Genomic DNA, 21,082 nt, shown 5'->3' with positions numbered 1-21,082 from the left:
GGTTCTTGGAACAGCAAGAGAACAGGGAGATGCAGAAAGATAAGGTGTCACATTGTGATTGGGAGATAAAATTTCCCCCTAAAACCCACTTTTTAAAATATAGTCACGGATTCTTTTGCTTCTCTTTTTTTTGCTTTTGGAAGAGGAATTCCTCTTTCAATTCTCTTTGAAGAGAAATTGATGCATCCTTTCGTAATTTCGACCTCTTGAAGCTGCTTCTCGTTGATACACCATCAAGTAATCTAGTGGGACAGGAAAGCTGGGCAAGGCATTGGCTGCCTCTGAACATCTGCAGAGTGAAAATTTGCAGAACCTCCCTGCCTGCCCCTCCTCCCTTCAATTTTCTCTGGGAAGCCGAAGCGCAGGGAGAAAGAGATGCAACAACCAGCGTGGTGTAGTGGTTAAGAGTAGGTGGATTCTAATCTGAAGAACTGGGTTTGATTCTCCACTCTTTCACCTGAGTGGCAGAGGCTTACCTGGTGAACCAGATGTGTTTCTGCACTCCTACATTCCTGCTGGTGACCTTGGGCTAGTCACAGTTCTTTGGAAGTTTCTCACCCCACCTGCCTCACAAGGTGTCTTTTATGAGGAGAGGAAGGGAAAGGAGCTTGTAAGCCACCTTGAGCCTCCTTACAGGAGAGAAAGGTGGGATATAAATCCTAACTCTTCTCCTTTAAAAAATAAACTGGGAAAGAACAGCATGAGACAGTAATCTAAGCACTGTTGCAGCAACTACTGCTGAAACATTATTTTGGTCTACATCTGTAATGAATTATTCTGTAACAATAATGTAAGTCTAACTACCCAACTGGATCTTCAATTTCCGGTCAGAAGCACTGATGGGCAAAAGCCCCACCTGACCCCATTCATCATCTAAAAACAGCTGGGGGGGCACCAAGAGAAGTGTTAGCAGGTGACATGGTGACAATGTTGGAGCCCCCCTGATTTAAAGAAGTGTTGTACAGCTTTTTCCTCTTAGGATATTAAGGACAATGTCCCTTAAGCACAGCCACTTACAACTTTCTTTCAGTACAGAAAGCCCTCCGGGGGAGGGCGGTATAAAAATGCAATAATAAATAAATAAATAAATAAAAACACCTGGTGTACAAAACAACTGAGGCAGCATATTGATGTTGACTTTTGAGCTTTTTAAAAAAAAAGCATTTCAACCAATTAAACGTGTTTGGGGTTTGAAAAAAAATCCCGTGCTTCTCCCCTCCCCCAGAAAACACTGCTGGAAGGTTCTTAAGTGCTGATAAAAGTTAAACCTGAAGACTATCTACCTTCCTACAGAGAAATATGTTTTGGGGGTGAAAAAACATCTCAGCTACATACATGATCTTAGCCAAAAGGCCAAGAAGCGATAGCATCCCAGCTCAAATGCCAACATTTACAGTGTTTAACATTATTGCAATTACTTTCCATTCACATAGAAGTATGTTTTCAGGACCTGGGTGTTTGGGCATTGAAAAACACAACACTATCACGAGTAAACTTTTTTGTTTTATTTGTAGGACATTGCAAAATACATTGATATTTGACTTCGGGTAGAAATGTATTCAAGTAGTGTAAGAAGTGCATTCAAGTAGTGTAAGTTTTTCAGCGCGCTCATGGGACAACAAACACAACTGCTCAGGTTTTCAATCTTGGCTGATAAAACGTCTGCAAACCCTCCATGCATTTTTGCATTGCTCGAGTGCGTCAGTACAGAAGCTACAAACAGCTTCGCAGGTTGAAAGCATTGTCGCAACTGGCACACAGAGTGCCTGCAAACAGTGACCTTGATCACGAATAATCTGGATATTGGTCCATATGGAATACACTGGGATCAAAGAAACACAAACCCACAGGACACGGTGATTCTTTTAATCAAAAAAAGTAATTAGACAGAAGCTATTCAGAAAGATATGAATGGCAAGGGGGATAAGCACAGTAACAAATTACATTGTGTAAAGGGAACTTTATTATACAGCTTTAAAATCTGCACTGCTTGAAAAAAAAAATTCCTGAGATTCCTGCTATTGCATCTTTATATAGAGGTTATTTAAATTGCAAATCTGCAAAAATCAAAAGCCAAATGGGCTGGCTCCATAGGGCCGAACCATCTTCAGTTCTAAGCAACAGATTAGCCCAACAGATGCATCTTAAGGATACAAGAACATGTTTGTTGCCATTAGAACCTTTGGCTTCAAAGCAACCTCCACCTTTCCATTTGTGCATAAATACATTCAACCAGGCCAACCAGGCACCCATTCCTACCCTGCTGCTGCTTCCCATTCCCTGTAACTCAAAAAAGTTCCTTAGAGACGAAAAGCAGAAGCAACCCTGTGCTTAATTTGGTTCCACACCATTTCTCCCCGGGCAGTGTTTTGATTCTGTAGCAATTCAGAACACAACTGCGGTGGCAACGCTTGACTTTGGGATCCGCACACTTAGAGGAAACGTCTGTTACAGATTTCACTCCATTGGTTCAAAGTGCGCCACTCACTTTATTTCAAAGCCTGCCGGTTAGTGGAGAATTGCTACCTTGCACCCTTTCCACACAGAGCAGGCAGTCTCCCGTCCTGTGCGCCATGCTCTACATAGCACCAACTTCAAATTTTTGCACACAGGGAGGAAAGTTCAGCAGAACTCACACCAACTTATTGATTTAACCATCTTGAGTCAGTGACACACCCTCTGGGGCATCCCCAGAGTGTGCTACAGTGGCGAGACTTCCTAGCTGAAATGGCTTCTACCTATCCAATGCCCTTGCTTTTCCGGAGAACACACTGGCCTGCCTTTGAGAATATGGGGGTCTCTTCAGTGTTATGGAGGATTCTTGTTGGCATTCTTCAGCAAGGAGCTGGCAATAGCCAGAGCACCCCCTTGTACAAAGCGCACAAAATTATCACCAGCAAGCGGTCCCATGGCATAGAGCCCCTTCTCGTGAACCGATTCGTAAGTGAAGGGATCTACATCGATTGGGTTCCTCTTGGAACTGACCGACTGTTCATAGTCTACTGCCAAGTCCACGCCATTATTTGGCAGGTAGGATAAATTGGGATTGGAGCCAATGAGAACGAAAGCCATAGAAACATTATACACTTTCTGGCGGCCGCTCTTTTCCTGGAAGATGCACTTCCCATCCTCCGCAAAGGACACTATATGGTGCTCGGGAAGGCTGACGTAACTCTCGTACAGCCCTGGGCTAGAAGCCACCTGTTCTTTCATCATCTGGTGGACTTTGTGGTACTCGGGATACATAGTTTTTGGAAGCTGGTTGAAGATCAGAGCTGGATCGTTGACGCCCCGCCGGAAGGCATGAATCACTGGAATGCTGCAGTGGCGAGCGAAGAGGACTGCATCCGCTGCCGTTAGCCCGGCACCTACAATCAGAATCGGATCGGACATCATGCCGATTTCCTTGTTTCTCACAGCGTCTTCCAGGGCAGAGAGCTTGTGATGGACGAATGGAAGGTTCTCTCCTTGGACCCCAAGCCAGGATGGACTGTCATATGTCCCTGTGGCTAAAACCACATTTTCAGCGTATAGAGAGAACGGCCGTGTGCCATTAATAGTAGTGACAAACCCGTCAACTTGGAAGAGACTTCTGAACTCTCTGCTGCTGTCCTGCGGCTTCTCAGAAAGATCCCATCTAGAGTCACCGTCCCTTGGACCTTCATTGCTGTAGTCAGTGCAAAGACTTTTCACGGAGGTCACCACAGTTCCACAGAGAAAATTATTCTTTAATCCTTTGTTGGCCACGTAGTACTGGTAATACCGAACGATGTCGCCAGCTGTTGCTCTGTTGTTTCTGAACCCTCTGCAATGAGAACATCACAATCAGTACTGTCTTAGTAATCAAAGGATGTCTCTGCTACAGAACTTGGACCAAGGGAAATACGGAATCATTGCGTTGGATGCCACCAGGTTTTGTTCTCAAACTCATCCAAACTGCTTTGACATCGTAGCCCTCGTTTCATATTACTTTTGTTCGTACCGTTTCCCCAAATAGAGATCCCATGACTTCCAGCACAGTGCTAAAAAAAGGCTTCTCTTCTTTCTGGGGAAAACCTGGCAGGATCCAACCTATTATGTACTTCTAGCCCAGTGGTTCTCAACCTGTGGGTAATGACCCCTTTGGGGGTCAAACGACCCTTTCACAGGGGTCGCCTAAGACTCTCTGCATCAGTGTTCTCCATCTGTAAAATGGATAAATGTTAGGGTTGGGGGTCACCACAACATGAGGAACGGTATTAAAAGGCCACGGTATTAGGAAGGTTGAGAGCCACTGTTCTAGCAGCAAATTGCAACCACCTTTAATAAAATTCAAAGGTGCGAGTAAAAGGAGCAGCAGTGGCATAGTGGTTAAGAGCAGGTGCATTCGAATCTGGAGGAACCGGGTTTGATTCCCAGCTCTGCCGCTTGAGCTGTGGGAGTTCAGATTAGACTGTACACTCCCACACATGCCAGCTGGGTGACCTTGGACTAGTCACGGTTCTTCTGAGCTCTCTCAGCCCCACCTAACTCACAGGGTGTTTGTTGTGAGGGGGGAAGGGCAAGGAGATTGTAAGCCCCTTTGAATCTCCTACAGGAGAGAAAGGGGGGCTATAAATCCAAATTCTCTTCTTAAAAAGCCAGCACCACACATAAAAACTTCCAGTGGCTGGGATTTTCAAAAACCACCCACACGATTACTGTAATTACTCTTAGAAGCAGAATAAAGGTGCGTTTGGGCTTGTACACTAAACCAATAGCTTGAGAGACCAAGCCAGCTTATCTGCTGCTGTGATCCTGGACGGAGGTGGTACATCCTCTTACTGATCAGCTGTCTCATCCAGAAAGGGATGGAAGCATTGCTGTTTTCCAAAGATCCTTATCAGGAAGTGCGGAACATTAGCCAGAAGGAAGTCACCCCACCTTCCCTTTCCATCTTTAGCCAACTTTGGAAAGATTGAATCTGATTATTACACAATAGCCTCCTTGAACTTTTATCAGGCACACAAAACACAAGTTGTTTAAAAATTTCCCATGTGGCATAAGAGTACGTACAGGTTACATTCTTTCATATTCAAAAAGAATGTGAATTTTGCCGTACTAATCGGAATGTTTTATTTTGGTATTTGACTGTCCCATGGGAATGGAAGGAAATCTCACCTTTTCCTTTTACTCATCCAGTCTTTGAACTGAAGGTCAGGAAGCTCCATCCAGTCCCCCCGGCTTAGGGTAAACATAGACCCCTCAATCGACTGAAAAGAGAAATTAATATATTATAATTTTTTGTCAAAAGTTTTGGTCTGCTTTTTAGGATCAAGACAGTTTTTATATAACCGGTTGCTCGGTTTAGACATTGTGCAAAACCATGGTTTTATTGAACTGCGGTTAGTGGGATCGTTTGAATACAAGCTACTCAACTAGCCACGGTTTGTTCAGGTTTATCAAACCAGGATCTTGTTGCTGTCCTGAACAAGCTGAAGCTGGTTTATTAACTGCACAATCAGTCTTAACTCTGGTTTCATGTGATACCTGAATGCAGATATTCTGCCTTAATCCTGGGTTATTCTGTCGTAATAACCCTCTCAGGAACCAAAACCAGTGTTTGTAGAGGCAAAAAGAAATTTGAGTGACTGAGCGTGAGCTGGATCCTGGTTTCACAAACTAACCATGGTTTCACATTACGTCTAAACTGAGCCAACAGCTAAACCTTGCGTAGAATGCCAATTTATTGACAAATACTGCTCACATGCATACATTTGACAGGAAGTATTTTATGTGTCACTGACAAAGACAATAAAGCTAGGAAAGGTTGAAGGCTAGAGGAAAAGAGGAAGACCCAACATGAGATGGATTAACTCTATAAAGGAAGTTACGGCCATCAGTTTACAATTCCTGAGCAAGGCTGTTAATGGCATCGATTCGTAGGGTTACCATATGTCAGAAGCAACTTGGTGGCACTTAACACACACACAAACTAACACACATACACACACACTTTATGTGAGGGAAAAGGGTATAAACTTAAAATAACTGCATGCCCCACTTGCACTAGGGAGAAACAAAACTGAGAGGGAGGTTTGCGAAGCTGAAGCAAAGAAATCTGAATCCGTCCTAATAGGAATGGAAGTTGGATTATTCTACTGCAGCAAATCTCATGAAGATGCTGGAACTCTCCAGCCATTGGCTGTCCTTCCAAAAATAAAATCTGAATGTCGACAGGACCCAAGGGGCCAGCACAAGTTGTCTGTCATTGGTCAGCCATAAATAAGAAAAGCCTTGGAAACGAGAGCTGCACACAGTCAACAAACAGAGGGGGCACGTGAACACGCACACACCAAACTGACCAGGCATTCACTGTGCATTGACAAGGGGCTCTAGACGTGCAGAGATACATTTGAAACACAGCACAACCACAATCAGAAGTGTCATAGTCTCTGGAATGTGTATTGCATTGCCTCAGAACTGGAAGCATCTGGACTTTGGAGTCATTTGCAAGAGTGTTAACAACCTTCCCCTATCCTACCTACAGGATAAGGTGGGATAGTTATTTTTGAGTTGACTTGGTAAACCTGAAGTGGATGCTATAAACACATGGCCTTCTACCAAGTCAGAGCATTCATTGGACTGCCAAAGTCAGTGCTGTCTATTCCAACTAGAGCCAGTTTGCTTCATATCACATATTTCCTTATCGTCTTCTGGATACCAGGGATTGAATTTGGAACTTTCGGCATTCGAGGGGAGATGCTCTAATGCCGAGCCACGGCTCCATGCCTAAACGTTAATGCATCAAACTGCGCTTACATGCCAAGCTCCTCCAGGAAGGTTCTGGCCAAGAACCAGATGCGGAACAGCTCTGTCGGGCTGGTGCCACCACGTGAGAACAGACTCCGCTGTCCCACCAAAGTCAGTATCTGGGCGTAGCAGAGTATCAAAGAGCAGAGCAACAGGACTGGATGATCTCCCTTCCAAACCTTCAGACAGGTACTCGATATCCTGGAGGTGGAAAACAAGAAGCTGATCTTACCAAAAACTTTGGACTGAGGTTTTTTTAAAAAGCTATAAATACTGTCAAGAGTTAATTGTCTGGGCCCCTTCCGCACATGCAGAATAATGCACTTTCGATCCACTTTCACAACTGTTTGCAAGTGGATTTGGCTACTCCGCACAGCTGCAAAGTGGATTGAAAGTGCATTATTCTGCATGGGCGGAAGAGACCTTAGTGTTGTCATGAGTCTCCAGGTGGGAGCAGGAGGTCTGGCATCTGGAGAACAACCTGCCTATGTTCAGTATGCTGACTTTTGTTTCTTTTATCTGTAATGCTTTGGCTATGGGAACTTCAGAGAGTGTTACCTGGCTGATACCAGGCCAGTATGGGTACCCCTGTACTTGTCCCGTTTTAAATCTGAGTGGCTCCCCAACTGCACAACTCAGTAGCACAGTGCCCACATGTTCACTGACTGAATGCATGAAGAAAGAGAGTGAGCATCCTGGCCTATTAATGGAAGTGTCTGTACACGTTCCCTTCTTGGCACTGCTGTCCAAACACTGCTGATCACAGGGAGGGAGCACATGCAAATACACTTCCTCTGCATATTTGCAACATGCAGTCTGGCCATAGTGCACACAGGTGGAGCTAGTGTGCTCATGCCTCCTCTTCTTCCGCACATACTGACTGAGTGCACAGGAGGAAGAATCATCTGTCCACAGCCCATGGCATGAGAACCTATGACTTCCTAAAGAACACTGGTTTTGCACAATCCTTCTGAGATGCACTACAACCAAAGAACACCACCTGAAATGCATAGTGGGTTAGAAAAGTGCTATGAGCTAGACTGTCCTGTGCACAATCAAGCACATGTTGCGCTCTAAAATCACTGCTTACTCAAGACCACAGTGGACATAGGGATACCAGAATGATTCAATATCGTGTCTGAATGTCGCTGGTTCAGACATGGTGAAGGGCTGAGAGTATCAGATGAAAACCTAGGAGACCCAGGTTCAAATCCTCACTTCGCTCAAGTCACTCGCTCACAGGGAGTACCTACCTCACAGGGTGGTTGTTGCAGGATAAAATGGATATGGGAGGACAATTCTTTTTTGGTCCCCGTTGGGGTGAAAAGCAGGGTATAAATACCTAAACAGGTAAAGCTTTCCATGCTGGAAGCAGTGCAGCAAGTCTGGACTGCATGTGGAGAAATGACTACCGATCTGCTTTCATTAGGGTTAAATTTAGTTTTATGGAAGAATATGTCTCTTAAGTCATATAACCGGCAGGTTATGCAATGAGGGCACAAGTAGGGCAGCTGTCCTTTGAGACTCAATTACAGCTGCTGGCCTGCTTTTACCACTATTACATATTTATTTTTGAATGAATGAATGAATGAATGAATGAATGAATGAATGAATGAATGAATGAATGAATGAATGAATGAATGAATGAACAAGCATTTATTATATACAACTACATATTTATTTATTTATTAAAACCTTTTTTTTTGCCCTTAAGTTGTAGCTGATTTACAGCAGGTAGTTCGCCATTGTCTGCCTCTAGCTCCTTCCACGCATGCAGAGTAATGTATTTTCAATCAACTTTCAACGCACTTTGAAGCTGGATTTTACTGTGCGGAATAGCAAAAGTGGATTGAATGCACATTATTCTACATGTGCGGAAGGGGCCTCTGCATGGCAACCTTGGCCTTCCTTGGTGATGTACCATCCAAAAACCAACCAGGACCAACCCTGCTTAAATCTTCTGAAATCTGAAAAAGTCAGGTAAGACTGAACCATCCAGACCTGGGCATTTTATGCAGCTAAGCAAAACTACTGCTAGACCCATCAGCTATTTCCTCTGGCTCTTCCCTTGTACTGGCTGAAATTCAGAACGTACAGATTCATAGAGAGCAGTGTAGGCCCTCATCCGGCCACCCTGAAAAGGTAACATTTAAGAAGAAGTATATACCACCTTTCTCTCCTAGAAGGAGTCTCAAGGCTGTTTTCAGACTTGGGACTTCTGGGGAAGATGGTGCTTAGAACAGATGAGCCTTCAGGAGCTCTCTGTTGCATGTTACTGAAAGGAGCTGTTGCCAGCATTAGGGCAGGCAGGGTCTGGTTCTAGCCTCTCCAACACTCCGGATACCTTCAATTTGATAAACTATTTTGGGACTTCCTCTTTCGACCCAGCAGCTCTGACACAAACCAGGATGAGTGACGTGCGTGTCAGCCACTCGGTTTTTAGAAGCAGCCTTTGTTCTAACCCTGATTTCTTCAGATTTTTACTTTTGCTTCTTCTAGGTGTTTTTCTTTAACTTTTCAACTTTTCTTCAACTTTTCTTTAACTTTTGGGGGATATTCTACAACTTTTCTACAACTTTTCTTTAACTTTTCTTTAACTTTTGGGGGATATTCTTATTCTCTTTTCTGTGTTTTTTCCCCACCCTGCTGTTATGTTATCATGTTTTGTAAAAATATAAATATATTTGTTTTTTAAAAGGCAGCTTACAAACTACTTTTCCCTTCCTCTCCCACAACGGACTTGGAGGTAGGTGGGGCTGAGAGAGTTCTTCGTGTGGGGAAATAAAGCCAGTTCATCAGATAAGAGTCTGTCTCTCATGTGGAGGAGTGGGGAATCAAACCAGGTTCTCCATATTAGAGTCCCCCTGCTCTTAACCACTATACCACACTGGCCCTCATGGGACAGAGAGGAATCAGTGACTGAGGCAGAGCTGTAGCTACAACCTACCAACTAATGGGAACAACAGGCAACACAGCCTGCCCCTGAACCTAGAGGGAAAAGGTGAGGAGACCACAGGTGCCTTCTGTCAACTTCTTGCTTTAGAGCTACAGAAGGACCAACTCACTGGGACATTCTGCTGTTCCCTACGACATCTCTCTTGAACCCACATCATACCAACCTGGTCCAAGATGGAGACATCAGGTGTTTCTTCCAGTTTCCTTTGCAAAATGGGGTTGGGATGAACAGAGCCCCTTCGGACATAAGGGATGTAGCCAGAGAGTAGGTACGATAAGCAGATGCCCGAGGGACCGTTTCCTGAAGAAGAAAATTTGGAGATATCATTAGTAAGTTAGAAGCATCAGCTAAACAGAAGACTGTATCCAGAGATGGGGGCTCATCTTCCATTGTACTGTGACTGGGACACCATTGGCCTATCAAGACTCTAATCTGGTTGACAGCAGCTCTCTAAGGTCCGGAACCTTCTGTATGCAAAGCAGACGTTTAACGAGTGCTCCACAGCCCCTCCTTCTCCTAGTCAAATCAAATATATGAACATGTAAAGCCAAGAACAGGAAGTAGCAAAGTTTGCATTGTTTGGAAAGATCAAACTACGGCACAGAACTGGTGAAGCAGCAAAAAGTCTAAGCCATTAATCAAGAGGACAAAAGGAAACATTTATTTGCACAATGAGTGATTAAAATGTGGAAATCATTGCCAGAGGATGTAGTGACGGCCACAGGCATAGATAGATTCCAAGGGGATTAGATAGATCCATGGAGGACAAGTCTATCAAGGGCTACTAGCAACAGTAACTAAAGGGAACCTCCATGATCAGAGGCAGTGAGCTTTGAATACTAGTGCCAGGAGTCAATGTAACGGGAAGTTCTTGTCCATTATGCCCTGTTGTTGGCCCCCTAGAGAAACTAGTTAGTCACTGTATGAAACAGGATGCTGTACCAGATGAACCACTGGTCTGATCCAGCAGGGCTGTTCTTAACCCAAGCAGATCTTGCCTGCACCACAAATGTACTAGATGGCCACCAGCAAGCTAATCTTTCTCAGCTTCACCGCACAACCAATCACGGTTGCCACTACAAATTCCTTGACGTAAAGAACAGCAGAGACAGCAACATGGAAAATCATGGCTGCATCTGTCCTAATTAGCCACGAGAGCCAAAATGCACCAATTGCATTTTCTGCTTTTGACCTCAACATGCTACTTCTGGTCCAAGGAGGCCATCTCCACTTCAGGCAAGAGCTTCCGTGAAGGTCGGTGATTACATCAGCCCTCTCTTGGCTGGATTAACATTTTACAGCTTCCCCACCCAGGCCAGCTGTCACTTGCTGCACCTCCATCTTCCGCTGCTCACTAAAATGGACCAAAGCTAACAGCTGCGCAATACAGGGAATCAGGTCAGGCTGACACAGCATCGCCCCATCTTGTCAGTAGCTACATATGATTTACACTATGACCCTATTGTAAACCCAGTAGGGAGCAAAGATGTATTCTGGTCTACATTTAAGGCTCTCTCTTGTTCTTGTGTTGGAGAGATTTATGGATACTGTGAATTGCCAAAAAGACAAATCAGGGGAATCTGGATCAATTCAAGCCTGAACTCTACCTAGAAGCTAAAGTGACTAAGCTGAGGCCATCAAACGTTGGTCACCTCATCAGAAGGGAAGACTCACTGGAGTAACAATAATGCTAGGAAAAAACTGAAGGTAGTAGAAAAAGACCCAACCTGAGAAGGAAGCCATGGCCTTCAGTTTGCGAGACCCGAACATGGCTGCTAATGACAGGATTTTTTGGCGGTTATTAATTCACAGGGTCTTCACATGCAACTAGACGGGCAATTAACAGCCATACACAGAAACGCTTGTTCCTTGCCTATGCACTGATCAATGAGAGGAAACACTTTGCATGGCCCCACCAATCCACCTGAAAGCTCATGGGCACTTGAAATGCAAGCCAAGGAACCTAAGCTTGCACCGATCCCAATTTTAACGCCAAGGGTGCAGCCCTGAAGCAAAACGAACAAAAGGACTTTGAAGCAGAGGAGAACAGGGAAGAGCAGTGCGGCACGGCTGACAGAAGGCCTGCTGCAACATCTGCTCCCCACAGAACAAGTTCCCGCCAAGATTGTAAATTAGAGCTTGTCTGGGCCTTGGCAGGAAAGATTTTTCCCTCTCTCTCCACGCTGCCCTTGATGTTTCCTCAGATCACCTTTGGAGGGCAGCAGCCAAAGCCTTGAACAGACATTAAAATGAATACACGGACACTCGGAGGCCCTGTTCACAAATTACAGTGAATGCAATTAGTATCTGCGCGCACGTCCACTTGATCGCTATTTATATGTACACTGAGGAATCCTCGTTTTTACATTCAATGCACACTCGTCTATAGGTTATGGTCAAGAACCACCAGCATGAGATGAAAGTCACAGTGTACTGGGCTGGCAGCACTTCTGCATCTTCATGCTTTGCTTGTGAGCTTCTCAGAGGTGACTGACTTCTTGAAAGCAGGATGATGGAAGGGCTGGATCCATTATTTGATCCAGCAAAACTGTGGCAGAGCATCTCCTCCATGAATCTGTCTAATCTCCTTTTAAAGCCACCCATGCTTGTGGCTGTCTCTAGGTACTCTGGCAGTGAAGGCCACCATTTAACAAACACAATAGTCTATTGGGGTTAGATCATTGGGAATCAAATGACAATATTTGTCTAGTCAGCGGTCCAGCATTCCGCCCCGCCCCCGACTCTGCCTCCCCATTAGCAAGCAGATAAGCCTACTAAGGCCTACTATGATCTCAGGGAAATCAGCCAGGGCAGGATCCATTCCAGGCAACCCTGGTTGGCAGGCCTCCCAGATAGCTACACTTGCCAACTAGCTAAAATTAAAGTACCTCGGCCTTTATAGCTAACTAGTGTAAGCTACAGTAAACTCCGCTGATGCTGGTACAGAGAGCCACCATAACACAACAGGAGTCCGAATGGCCCAGCATCAGCACATCTGCTGGAATGTCTCCTGCCGCATAACCTCAGCCCGGACGAATTGGCTGCAGAATCTTTCATCTCCTACTCTAAACACTTACTTTATTTTTTATTTATTCATTAAAATTTATACCCCACCTTGAAAACTCTACAGGTTCACCATTTCAGCTGTGAGTTGAATTTGAAACACACGCCTCTTGCTAAAGGTGATCCTTTACTTTATGGCATTTAGTGGATACTTTAGTGGGGGGGAGGCAAAATGGGAGCTCAGCTGTCCTTGCACTTGCAGGGTAAACCAAAAGAGTGGGGCAACCCACTGAGAAGCAAACAGTCCCAGGGTTGCATACTGCACGCATAAATGGCCAGGGACACCAGATTAAGTCAGACTACTTGGGAGACGGTTCTTCTGGGGCACAATCCCCAAACAGCCAAATACCACTCCTTGGACAGCAGATTGTGCCCAGCAAGAGCAGGGTAGCTTCATGAAATAACCATGATCGACTGAACATATTTACCTATGACCACCACAGGAACAGGCTTAGAGCTGTTCTGATCCAGATGAGTGTGAAACATCGTGCCTTTCTTCAGGCTTCCAGGAGCCCCCGAGTTTTCCTGTAATAAGAAAACCAAACAAATATGCATTATTTCCAAAATTTGTTCCTCAACCTCTGCAATTGTACAGCCAGACACAACTGCCTAACATCATAAAGCTAAGAGAGCTACAAATGTTTGCAAAACTGGAAGAGTAAACTGCTCCAATTTTGAATACAATATTTTACACATATGTGGAGCTGAGGACAGGCCTGTCTCGTAAACTGAGAAGGATTAAATGCTACTGCATGCCAACCATCAGCTGTCAGATTGTAACCCCGCTGCATGTCAACTGAAGTTTCCAGATTCAGTGTTTGGCAAAAATTCAGCATCTATTTGACTATTAAACCACAAAATCCACTGAAGAACCTAGACTGGAATAACTCTGCTTAGGACTGCACTGTTAAGAGGGTTCCTGCTTTTCGGAGTTCTTGAAATTAAAACATGTCACAACTTCGATGCCTGGGGGATGGGGACAGAATAACCCTTCCCTCGTGAGGTTCTTAATCGTTAAGGTATGACTGGTGAGACTGGACTTTCCTGCAGAGTTCACTGAGAGGCAAAAGAACTCTGGCAAGCTAGATTTCCCCATTCTCTTGGCAAGTCGTCTTCTCAATACCAGCGTGCACAATGTCATTCTATTACCGTAACCTGCTTCTGAGCCAGAATAGATGCCACCACCTAGGGGTATACTAAGGACACTTCCAAATGTTCTCTTCAACCCTGGATACTGGAATTTCAAATCCCCTGGCCGTACTTCCAGAACAAGCAAGCATGAGGCTTTCTCTTTTGTGCCATGCTGATTTTTGAACTTTCCGTGACATGCAATATCTTTGCAGCTGCCCACAACTTTCTAGCCCTGACCGGGATGGGCCAGCTAGCCTGATTTCATCAGATCTCAGATGCTAAGCAAGGTGAGCCCTGGTTAGCATTTAGATGGCCGATTACCTACTGCCGGAGTTCCCCGGCCTCACCCTGCTCTGGCGCGAAAAGTTGCACCAGACATGCCCTTGCTTTCCCCAGGGAAAGTGAGAAGCGCGCGTGGGGCAACAGGAAGCTTCTCTCCCAACACGCTGTGAACAGGAAGCATGTCAGAACAAGATTTCTTGCCCAGACGCGCTTCCTGTTCCACCGTGCACCAGAAGGTAATCGGCCGATGGGAGACCATGGAGGAATACTAGGGTCACGATGCAGAGAAAGGCAATAGCAAACCATCTCTGAACATCTCTTGCTGTGAAAACCCCTGAGAAGTCACCATAAGTCGGCTGCAACTCAAATGCACTTTACACACACATACCCACTCCTTTCCAACCCCACTAGTTGAGCTGAGGGTTTGACTAGGACCTGGGAGACTCGAATTCAAATCCCCAATTTGCTTTGCAGTGAGCGTTCCTGGACCTCTGGTGGCAACAGACACCGTCCTTGGAGGAACAGCAGGAACGAGCATGATAGCTATGCGCCTTCCCCACCCTATTGTCCATGTTCCTGTCGATAAGATGCTACAAACAAGCAATATTGACGTAAACGCACAGATGTATCAGGCATTTGTTGCGTGGCACTTTACAAATGTGCCAGAGGACATATGCACATCAGTAACATACCATATTAAACATATTTATCAATACAATGACATATACAATTACAGTCGTGTTACTTTGTGATACCTATCGTGCACATGCAAGCATTGACAGCATGCGGGGGGTGGGGGGGTAGTATAAACTGGCATCTGCTGAAAATGTCAGCAAACTACAAACAATCCAATTATGGAATTAATTGTAGAAATATTCCACTTAAAACCAGAATTAAGGAGGGGAATAAAGCACAGAGCGCAACTCTAAACCATGAAAGGATATTGCCGTGTTTACTATTAGAAATACTGCCTGTGAGGGGGGAAAATACCTCGGGAGTTTGTAAAATGGCTACTTAAAATTATTGGAAAGAATCTGGAACAGTGGAAGAGCCAAACAGTATCCCAAATGCATAACTCCAAAGTCAGTACCTTACAGTTACTTCTATGTTTAATTTAAGGAAAAAATTAAAATGAAGAAAAAAAACCTCCAGAGTATTACATGTTGGCAACAAAAGTAAAATACACAATAGCTGGGATTCAATACAGTATTCCCTAGGGTGGCAATATTAATTATTAAAATTCTGAAAAGCAGATGCCCCAAAATAAGTAGGCACAATGGCTACAGACCTATTGCTTTCTAAACTTCCAACAGAGATATAAAAAGGATCATCCTTTAGTTCAGGTTTACCCAAAAGGGGCTGCAGGGAGTGCCCATTTGGAAACAGCTGCCCACATCTTAGAGAAGGATGTTTGGTTTAGGACTTCCCAAATTGGCCCATGGCAGTCCCACCTCATTGTGTGGTGGCCCCCCTGCTCTTTTTCAAAATTCCAAAAATGGCCACAGGGTTGACAAGGTCAGGGACTCTTGAATTAACCGCTTGGCTATGCACGATTTCTTTCATTCACTCTCCCACAACAATTTAAACCTGTAAGAACATAGATGTTTTGGAAGAAACCTGACCACAGCTTCAAGGCAGGCTTCCAAGCTACACCAGCCTCATTAGAGATAACCTCACCCCGTTCGCCTCTATTAATTCCGGCAGCTCTGACGCAACTGCCCTCTCTTATGATCTGAATACACAAGTTGTCAAAGAGACAACAAATCACATCTGCTCTCATTGTCAGATCACATCACAGGTTCTCAGACTCCCTGGTATTTATATTTTCCAGCACAAGAGAGGTTGAAAGGAGGAAGTCCAGCCGCAGCCAGGACCCATCAAGAATTATCGGGAAGGACTGCGCTCCTCAGTGATAGGGTGCAATTGTTTCCATTGTGTAGCGATCATGAAGGGAAGAAAAGCTGCCCGTTCATGCTCAAGAGATGTTCTGATACAGCATGACAAAGCATATCACCTGGGATTGAATAGTAACCAACCCCCTAGTGTTGATCTAGGCTGACAAGCCAGCTGAGGGCTCCCCAGTTGAGGTAGCCCCCCAGTGCGGATCTGGGCTGGCGAGCCTGCATTGACCGCACCAGCTGAGGCAGCCACCCCTCCTGGGGCCGACCACCTCCCCCAGTGCTGATCTGGGCTGGCAAGGCAGCTGTGGTGTCACCAGATGAGACAGCCACCACCATCGCCAGTGCTGTTCTGGGCTAGCAAGGCCCACACGCAGGGCCTATCTAGGCTGGAGAGCCTTCTTGCAGACTCAACAGCTAAGGCAGCCAGCCCCCCCAACCCACCCCCAACCAAGTCACATTTATGCGGCCCTCACAACAAATGAATTCAACACCTATGAGTTAGAGTGTTGGAGTAGAATTTGGGAGACTCAGGCTGAAATCATTGATCCACCATACAAGCTTGCTGGGTGGCTTTGGACCAGTCAGTCAAAAATAGAGGCCCCAACAATGGGTTCCCATTGGTGAGCTGCCAGGTCCCCCCAGCTGCCAGGTCCCCCCAGCCACTGGCAGAAGATGGAGGGGCATGTTGGAAGCGCCGGGTTGGACCTCCGTGGTGTACAATGCCATAAATTCCACTCTCCAAAGTCTCCCTTTTCTTCAGGAGACCTGATCTCTGCAAGGTGGAGCTGAGTTATAATTCTAGAGGATTCCCAACTCTCACCTACAGGCTCCCTGGGTCCCACCTACAGGCTGGCATCCCTAGTGGGTATAACCAAAGCAACTGAAATGAGTTTTTAGCTTGTTTGCTCCAGCACAGAGTAGTGGTTAGGCACTGTGGACTCTAATCTGGAGAACCAGGTTGGATTCCCCACTCCTCCACCTTAAGCCGGCTGGGTGACCTTGGGCTAGTTGTAGTTCTCTCAGAACTCACTCAGCCCCACCTTTACCCTTTTCAGCAAACAGAACTGAGAAAATTGCAGCTTCATCGGTCACAGACCAGCCCATGGCAGATGAAGTTAGTTCTTTTTGCTGAAATTTGAAGAAGGGGAATAAGTTTGTAAGCCTCTTTGAGTCTCCTTCCAGGAGCTCTTCTCCCCTCTTCACACTGCAGTTTAGGGATAACCGGCCAACATGCCTCAGCCCAGCCTTCAAAATTCCGTTTTCTTTCCCAGGACGAATTTCTTAGAAGTAGCCACGCCTGCGGGTCGGATCTGCCGCCCAGATAACATTACATAACTAAACTCCCCGCAAGCTAAACTCCGCCAGGCGCGCTCGGCGAGGCCTGCAGTTCCAGACGCCGCCAGACTGCAGCGCAGCAAATCCAGTCCGGAGAAAGCGCTGCTTTCACTATTGATTTGCCAAGACGGAAAGTTCCAGCCTGGGAGATCTGCCAGCTTTCAACCTCATCTCGGCCCCAAACCCCGCAAGGAGCATTCCTTTATCTGCATCCTGGGACCAACAGTGGCCTACCTTACAGGGATGTTGTGCGAAGGTAACACGCACAGTGGGCAGCTTCACCGCTGAAAGCTGTGCCAATGCGAATGAATCATCCTAAGGGACTGCAACACATCCGGGAAAAGGAAACGCGACTTTAGGTGGGAAAAGTCGCACAGCTCCGTTACAATAGCTGTTACGGGGGCACATCATTTCAAAGGCATGGTTTGCCACACTGCGGAATAAGAAGCGCGCATTACCATGCCCAGTCTAATTTGATATTTTGGCTGCTTAAAACCCCACATGTTATTTCAAAGTGTCAGAAAGAAGCAGGTTTCTGGTTGCAATTATTTTTAAGGATCCTTTCAATGGACCAGGTGGATCCAGCTCCGGAGCCCTCTGAAACGAGCTGATTCTGAACCTGCACAGGGATCCTTTTGGCTTAATAAAAAAAAGAGAGAGCGCTATTTGTCCTCGCGGAGGAGAGCGACGAAGACCTTACCTTGGCAATTCGACTGCGAGGAGAGACCCGGTTCATGGAAAAGATCCGGTCAGCCGCGCCGCTATAAGCAGCCGCGAGTTGCAGAGCCGCCGCGGCCACCGTTTAAATATATAACAAGAGCTCTCCGCTGGGAGGAGGCGTGGCCGGGGGCGGGGCTAGGGAAATCGCTGGTCAGCGTGACTCAGCAGCGTGACTCAGACTCGCGGCGTGACTTTATGAATGGAGAAGCGGATCCACGCGAGCGTGGGAAAGGGACGCCCAGCGGCGCCTCCGCCTAGACTAGGGCCTAGGATCGTGGCGGCACCTCTTGTCCGTCCCTTCTCCGGTGCCTGCTGACAGGAAAGGGGCCACCCTGTTAAATGCACGGGGACTTCTTTTCCAGTCATATATCCGAGCGGGCTGGACAGCTGTGAATATTGAAACCCACGCAGGCTCCGCTATGAATGCGGATTGCGGGTTTTCAAGCCGGACTGGACTTCACGCACGCTGCCTGATGCATTTTACACCTACTTTCCATCCACTTTCCATGCACTTTGCAGCTGGCTTTAACTGTGTGAAAGGGCAAAATCCACTTGCAAACGATCGTTAAAGTGCATGGAAAGCAGATGGGAAGTGCATTAGGCAGCATGTGTGGAACCACTTTTATGTAACCTGAAAAATGCACTTTCCATGCACTTTGCAGCTGGCTTTGACTATGTGAAAGGGCAAAATTCACTTTTTTTTTATTTATTTATTTATTTATTTATTTATTTATTAGATTTCTGTATCGCCCCATCCCCGAAGGGCTCTGAGCGATGTACAGCATGTAAGAAAACAATATAAGACAGTTAAAACATTAAAAGCAGCGGTAAACCATAGTAATGAAGTCCGATAATTATACAATAAATCGCAATAAGATGGAATATAAGTGGCGTCCAGTATTCCAATTTTAAACTTCCCTCTTCCCCAGAAAGAAAAAAGGAGGGAAACTGTCCTTGAAGTGCATTGAAAGGCATTATTCTATTCTACATAGAAGTGGTTTTTCAAACACATAGAGACTGATTGGGGGTGGGGGGTAGGGTGGAAATGGCACAGAGTAATTTCTCTCTTCATCACCCAAGGACCCGAAAAGGTGATAGCTTTCCATCTAGACTCTGACAATGCTACAAAAGAGTTTAGCCAAATAAGGTTGCTGTGTGTTTTTTTCTTTTGAGAATAAGGTGTTCTTAATACCTGTGCAAAAGAGCCAGCATGGCATAGTGCTTAAGGTGCCGAACTAAGTTCAGATCCCCACTCTGCCCTGGAAACTTGCCAGGTAACCTTGGGCCAGTCACATAATCTCAGTCTTGACCTTGGCATGTATTTGGATGGGGAACCTACAAAGAATATCAGGGGCGTGATGCAGAGGCAGGCTATGGCAAACCACCACAGAACGACTCTTGCCTTGAAAACTCTGCACAGTCACCATATGTCAGCTGCGAGTTGATGGCAAAGAAAAAAATGCCTCTGGAATGTGGAAAGTCAGCAGGCGAAGAAGCATTGTTTCTGCCCCCTTGGAAAAGCAAAACTTGTCAGACTTATGGTTCTCTGGCAGCTGTTTGAAGAGGCAACCTGGTGCCATCTGTAGACCAGGATGGTTCTCAGACCAGGATCTGGTAGACTTCAGGTTCCAATCCCCACCCTCCCAGGGATGATCTTAGTCCAGTCACACACATTCTCCACCTAACCAACCTCACAGGGTTGGTGTAAAGATAAAATAGAGGAGAGGAAAATGATGTTGAATAAGCCTGTTTGGGTCTCCTCTGGGGAAAAAAGTGGGGTATGTAAATGAATATGTAAAAACCCTTTAAAAGGGCTACCTGCATGAGTCATGACAGAGAGATGGTTCTCAAATGTGGGCCAAGACCTCAGAGTGGGTCAGGGCTGTCTCATCGTGTGGGTCACCAGGCCTAGAAGGAAGGGGCAGTATAGGGAGAGGGGCTTTCAGAGAATTTGTGATCATGACAAATGTGAGTTTGCCTCTGTTTAAAATTAAAAAACGGGCTGTCTCACTGCACGGCTGTCTATTAATATGAAACCCAGCAAATACAATGTAAACTCATTCAATGGAAACTAATCATGTTTGGGGAAGAAAGCAGCGTGAAACCACTTTGCAAGCAGGACTGCCAAGTGGCCTGGAGATATATTTATTTATTTTGCATCCATTGAACAAAGATTTAATATATGGACATGATGGGCTGATTTTGCGCGTTCGAAATTGCTCCGTGGCTTATCCGGGGAGCGTACCTGCTGCAGGGCTTCTCACACTGCGTGTAGTTCCCCACTGCTGCCCAGCTGTTTCCTTTGCTGAGTCGGGGCCGGTGAGGGAAGTCCCAAAGCTGAAGCTTTTCATACAAGGAGGTAAATTACATCATCGGTTAAGAGGCTAATAAGCCTTCATTAAAGGGGCAGGACATTTTGTCCAATTGGCAACACTATTTTCAAATGGATCCAAAAAAGTACAAACTGTTTAGAAGCAGTCCCCAAAGTAAAAACCTTGCAAACTGCTACTGGGGTGGATAAGAGAAAATCCAGAAAAGGGGTGCAGTGTAGTGGTTAAGAGTGGTGGACTCCGATCTGGAGAACTGGGTTTTGTTCCCTGTTCCTCCAAATGAAGTCTTCTGGGTGACCCTGGGCTAGTCACAGTTGTAGGGGTGAGCCCCGCGAACCTAGCAGAGCCGCAGAAAGAGCGCATGGAATGCCTGTGCCATCTGCGCCCTTCTGGGCGCACACACTCCCCCATCCCCCAGGCCCCCGTGAGTCACAGGTCATGAACTACCTGACTCACGGTCACCAGGTGTCCCAGACAAAGGGACAAAGGGGCTCTTGCCTCCAGGTATGGATTAGACCCAGACGCGGACGCTTCCTCCTGCACGTAGCCACCCCATGAGATCATGCATCACATGATGCTCTCCCGCTCTCCCG

The 21,082-nt window shown here is 46.0% G+C and overlaps 1 protein-coding gene across 1 annotated transcript; it reads right to left on the bottom strand.

The window, feature by feature from the left end:
• Nucleotides 1–1,485: 1,485 nt before the first annotated feature.
• Nucleotides 1,486–18,230, bottom strand: OSGIN1 (oxidative stress induced growth inhibitor 1). Its single transcript, XM_048516269.1, has 6 exons — nucleotides 18,140–18,230; nucleotides 13,219–13,315; nucleotides 9,891–10,027; nucleotides 6,781–6,972; nucleotides 5,140–5,231; nucleotides 1,486–3,805 (listed from the first exon to the last, which is right to left on the bottom strand). The coding sequence occupies exons 1-6, from the start codon at nucleotides 18,173–18,175 to the stop codon at nucleotides 2,809–2,811; spliced, it is 1,551 nt and encodes a 516-aa protein (XP_048372226.1). The 5' UTR covers nucleotides 18,176–18,230; the 3' UTR covers nucleotides 1,486–2,808.
• Between the last annotated feature and the right edge of the window lie 2,852 nt (nucleotides 18,231–21,082).

Source organism: Sphaerodactylus townsendi, linkage group LG14, assembly GCF_021028975.2.
Source record: "Sphaerodactylus townsendi isolate TG3544 linkage group LG14, MPM_Stown_v2.3, whole genome shotgun sequence".
NCBI lineage: Eukaryota > Metazoa > Chordata > Lepidosauria > Squamata > Sphaerodactylidae > Sphaerodactylus > Sphaerodactylus townsendi.
This window is presented reverse-complemented; position numbering and strand designations above follow the sequence as displayed.

Excerpts from the sequence above, each read along its gene's own strand:
- OSGIN1 (XM_048516269.1), bottom strand. The coding sequence starts at position 18,175 with ATGAACCGGGTCTCTCCTCGCAGTCGAATTGCCAAG. Across the intron at positions 10,028-13,218 it reads TGTTCCTGTGGTGGTCATAG|GAAACGGTCCCTCGGGCATC; the intron begins GTAAATATGTTC and ends TTTCTTCTTCAG. Across the intron at positions 3,806-5,139 it reads TGGATGAGTAAAAGGAAAAG|AGGGTTCAGAAACAACAGAG; the intron begins GTGAGATTTCCT and ends TTCTCATTGCAG.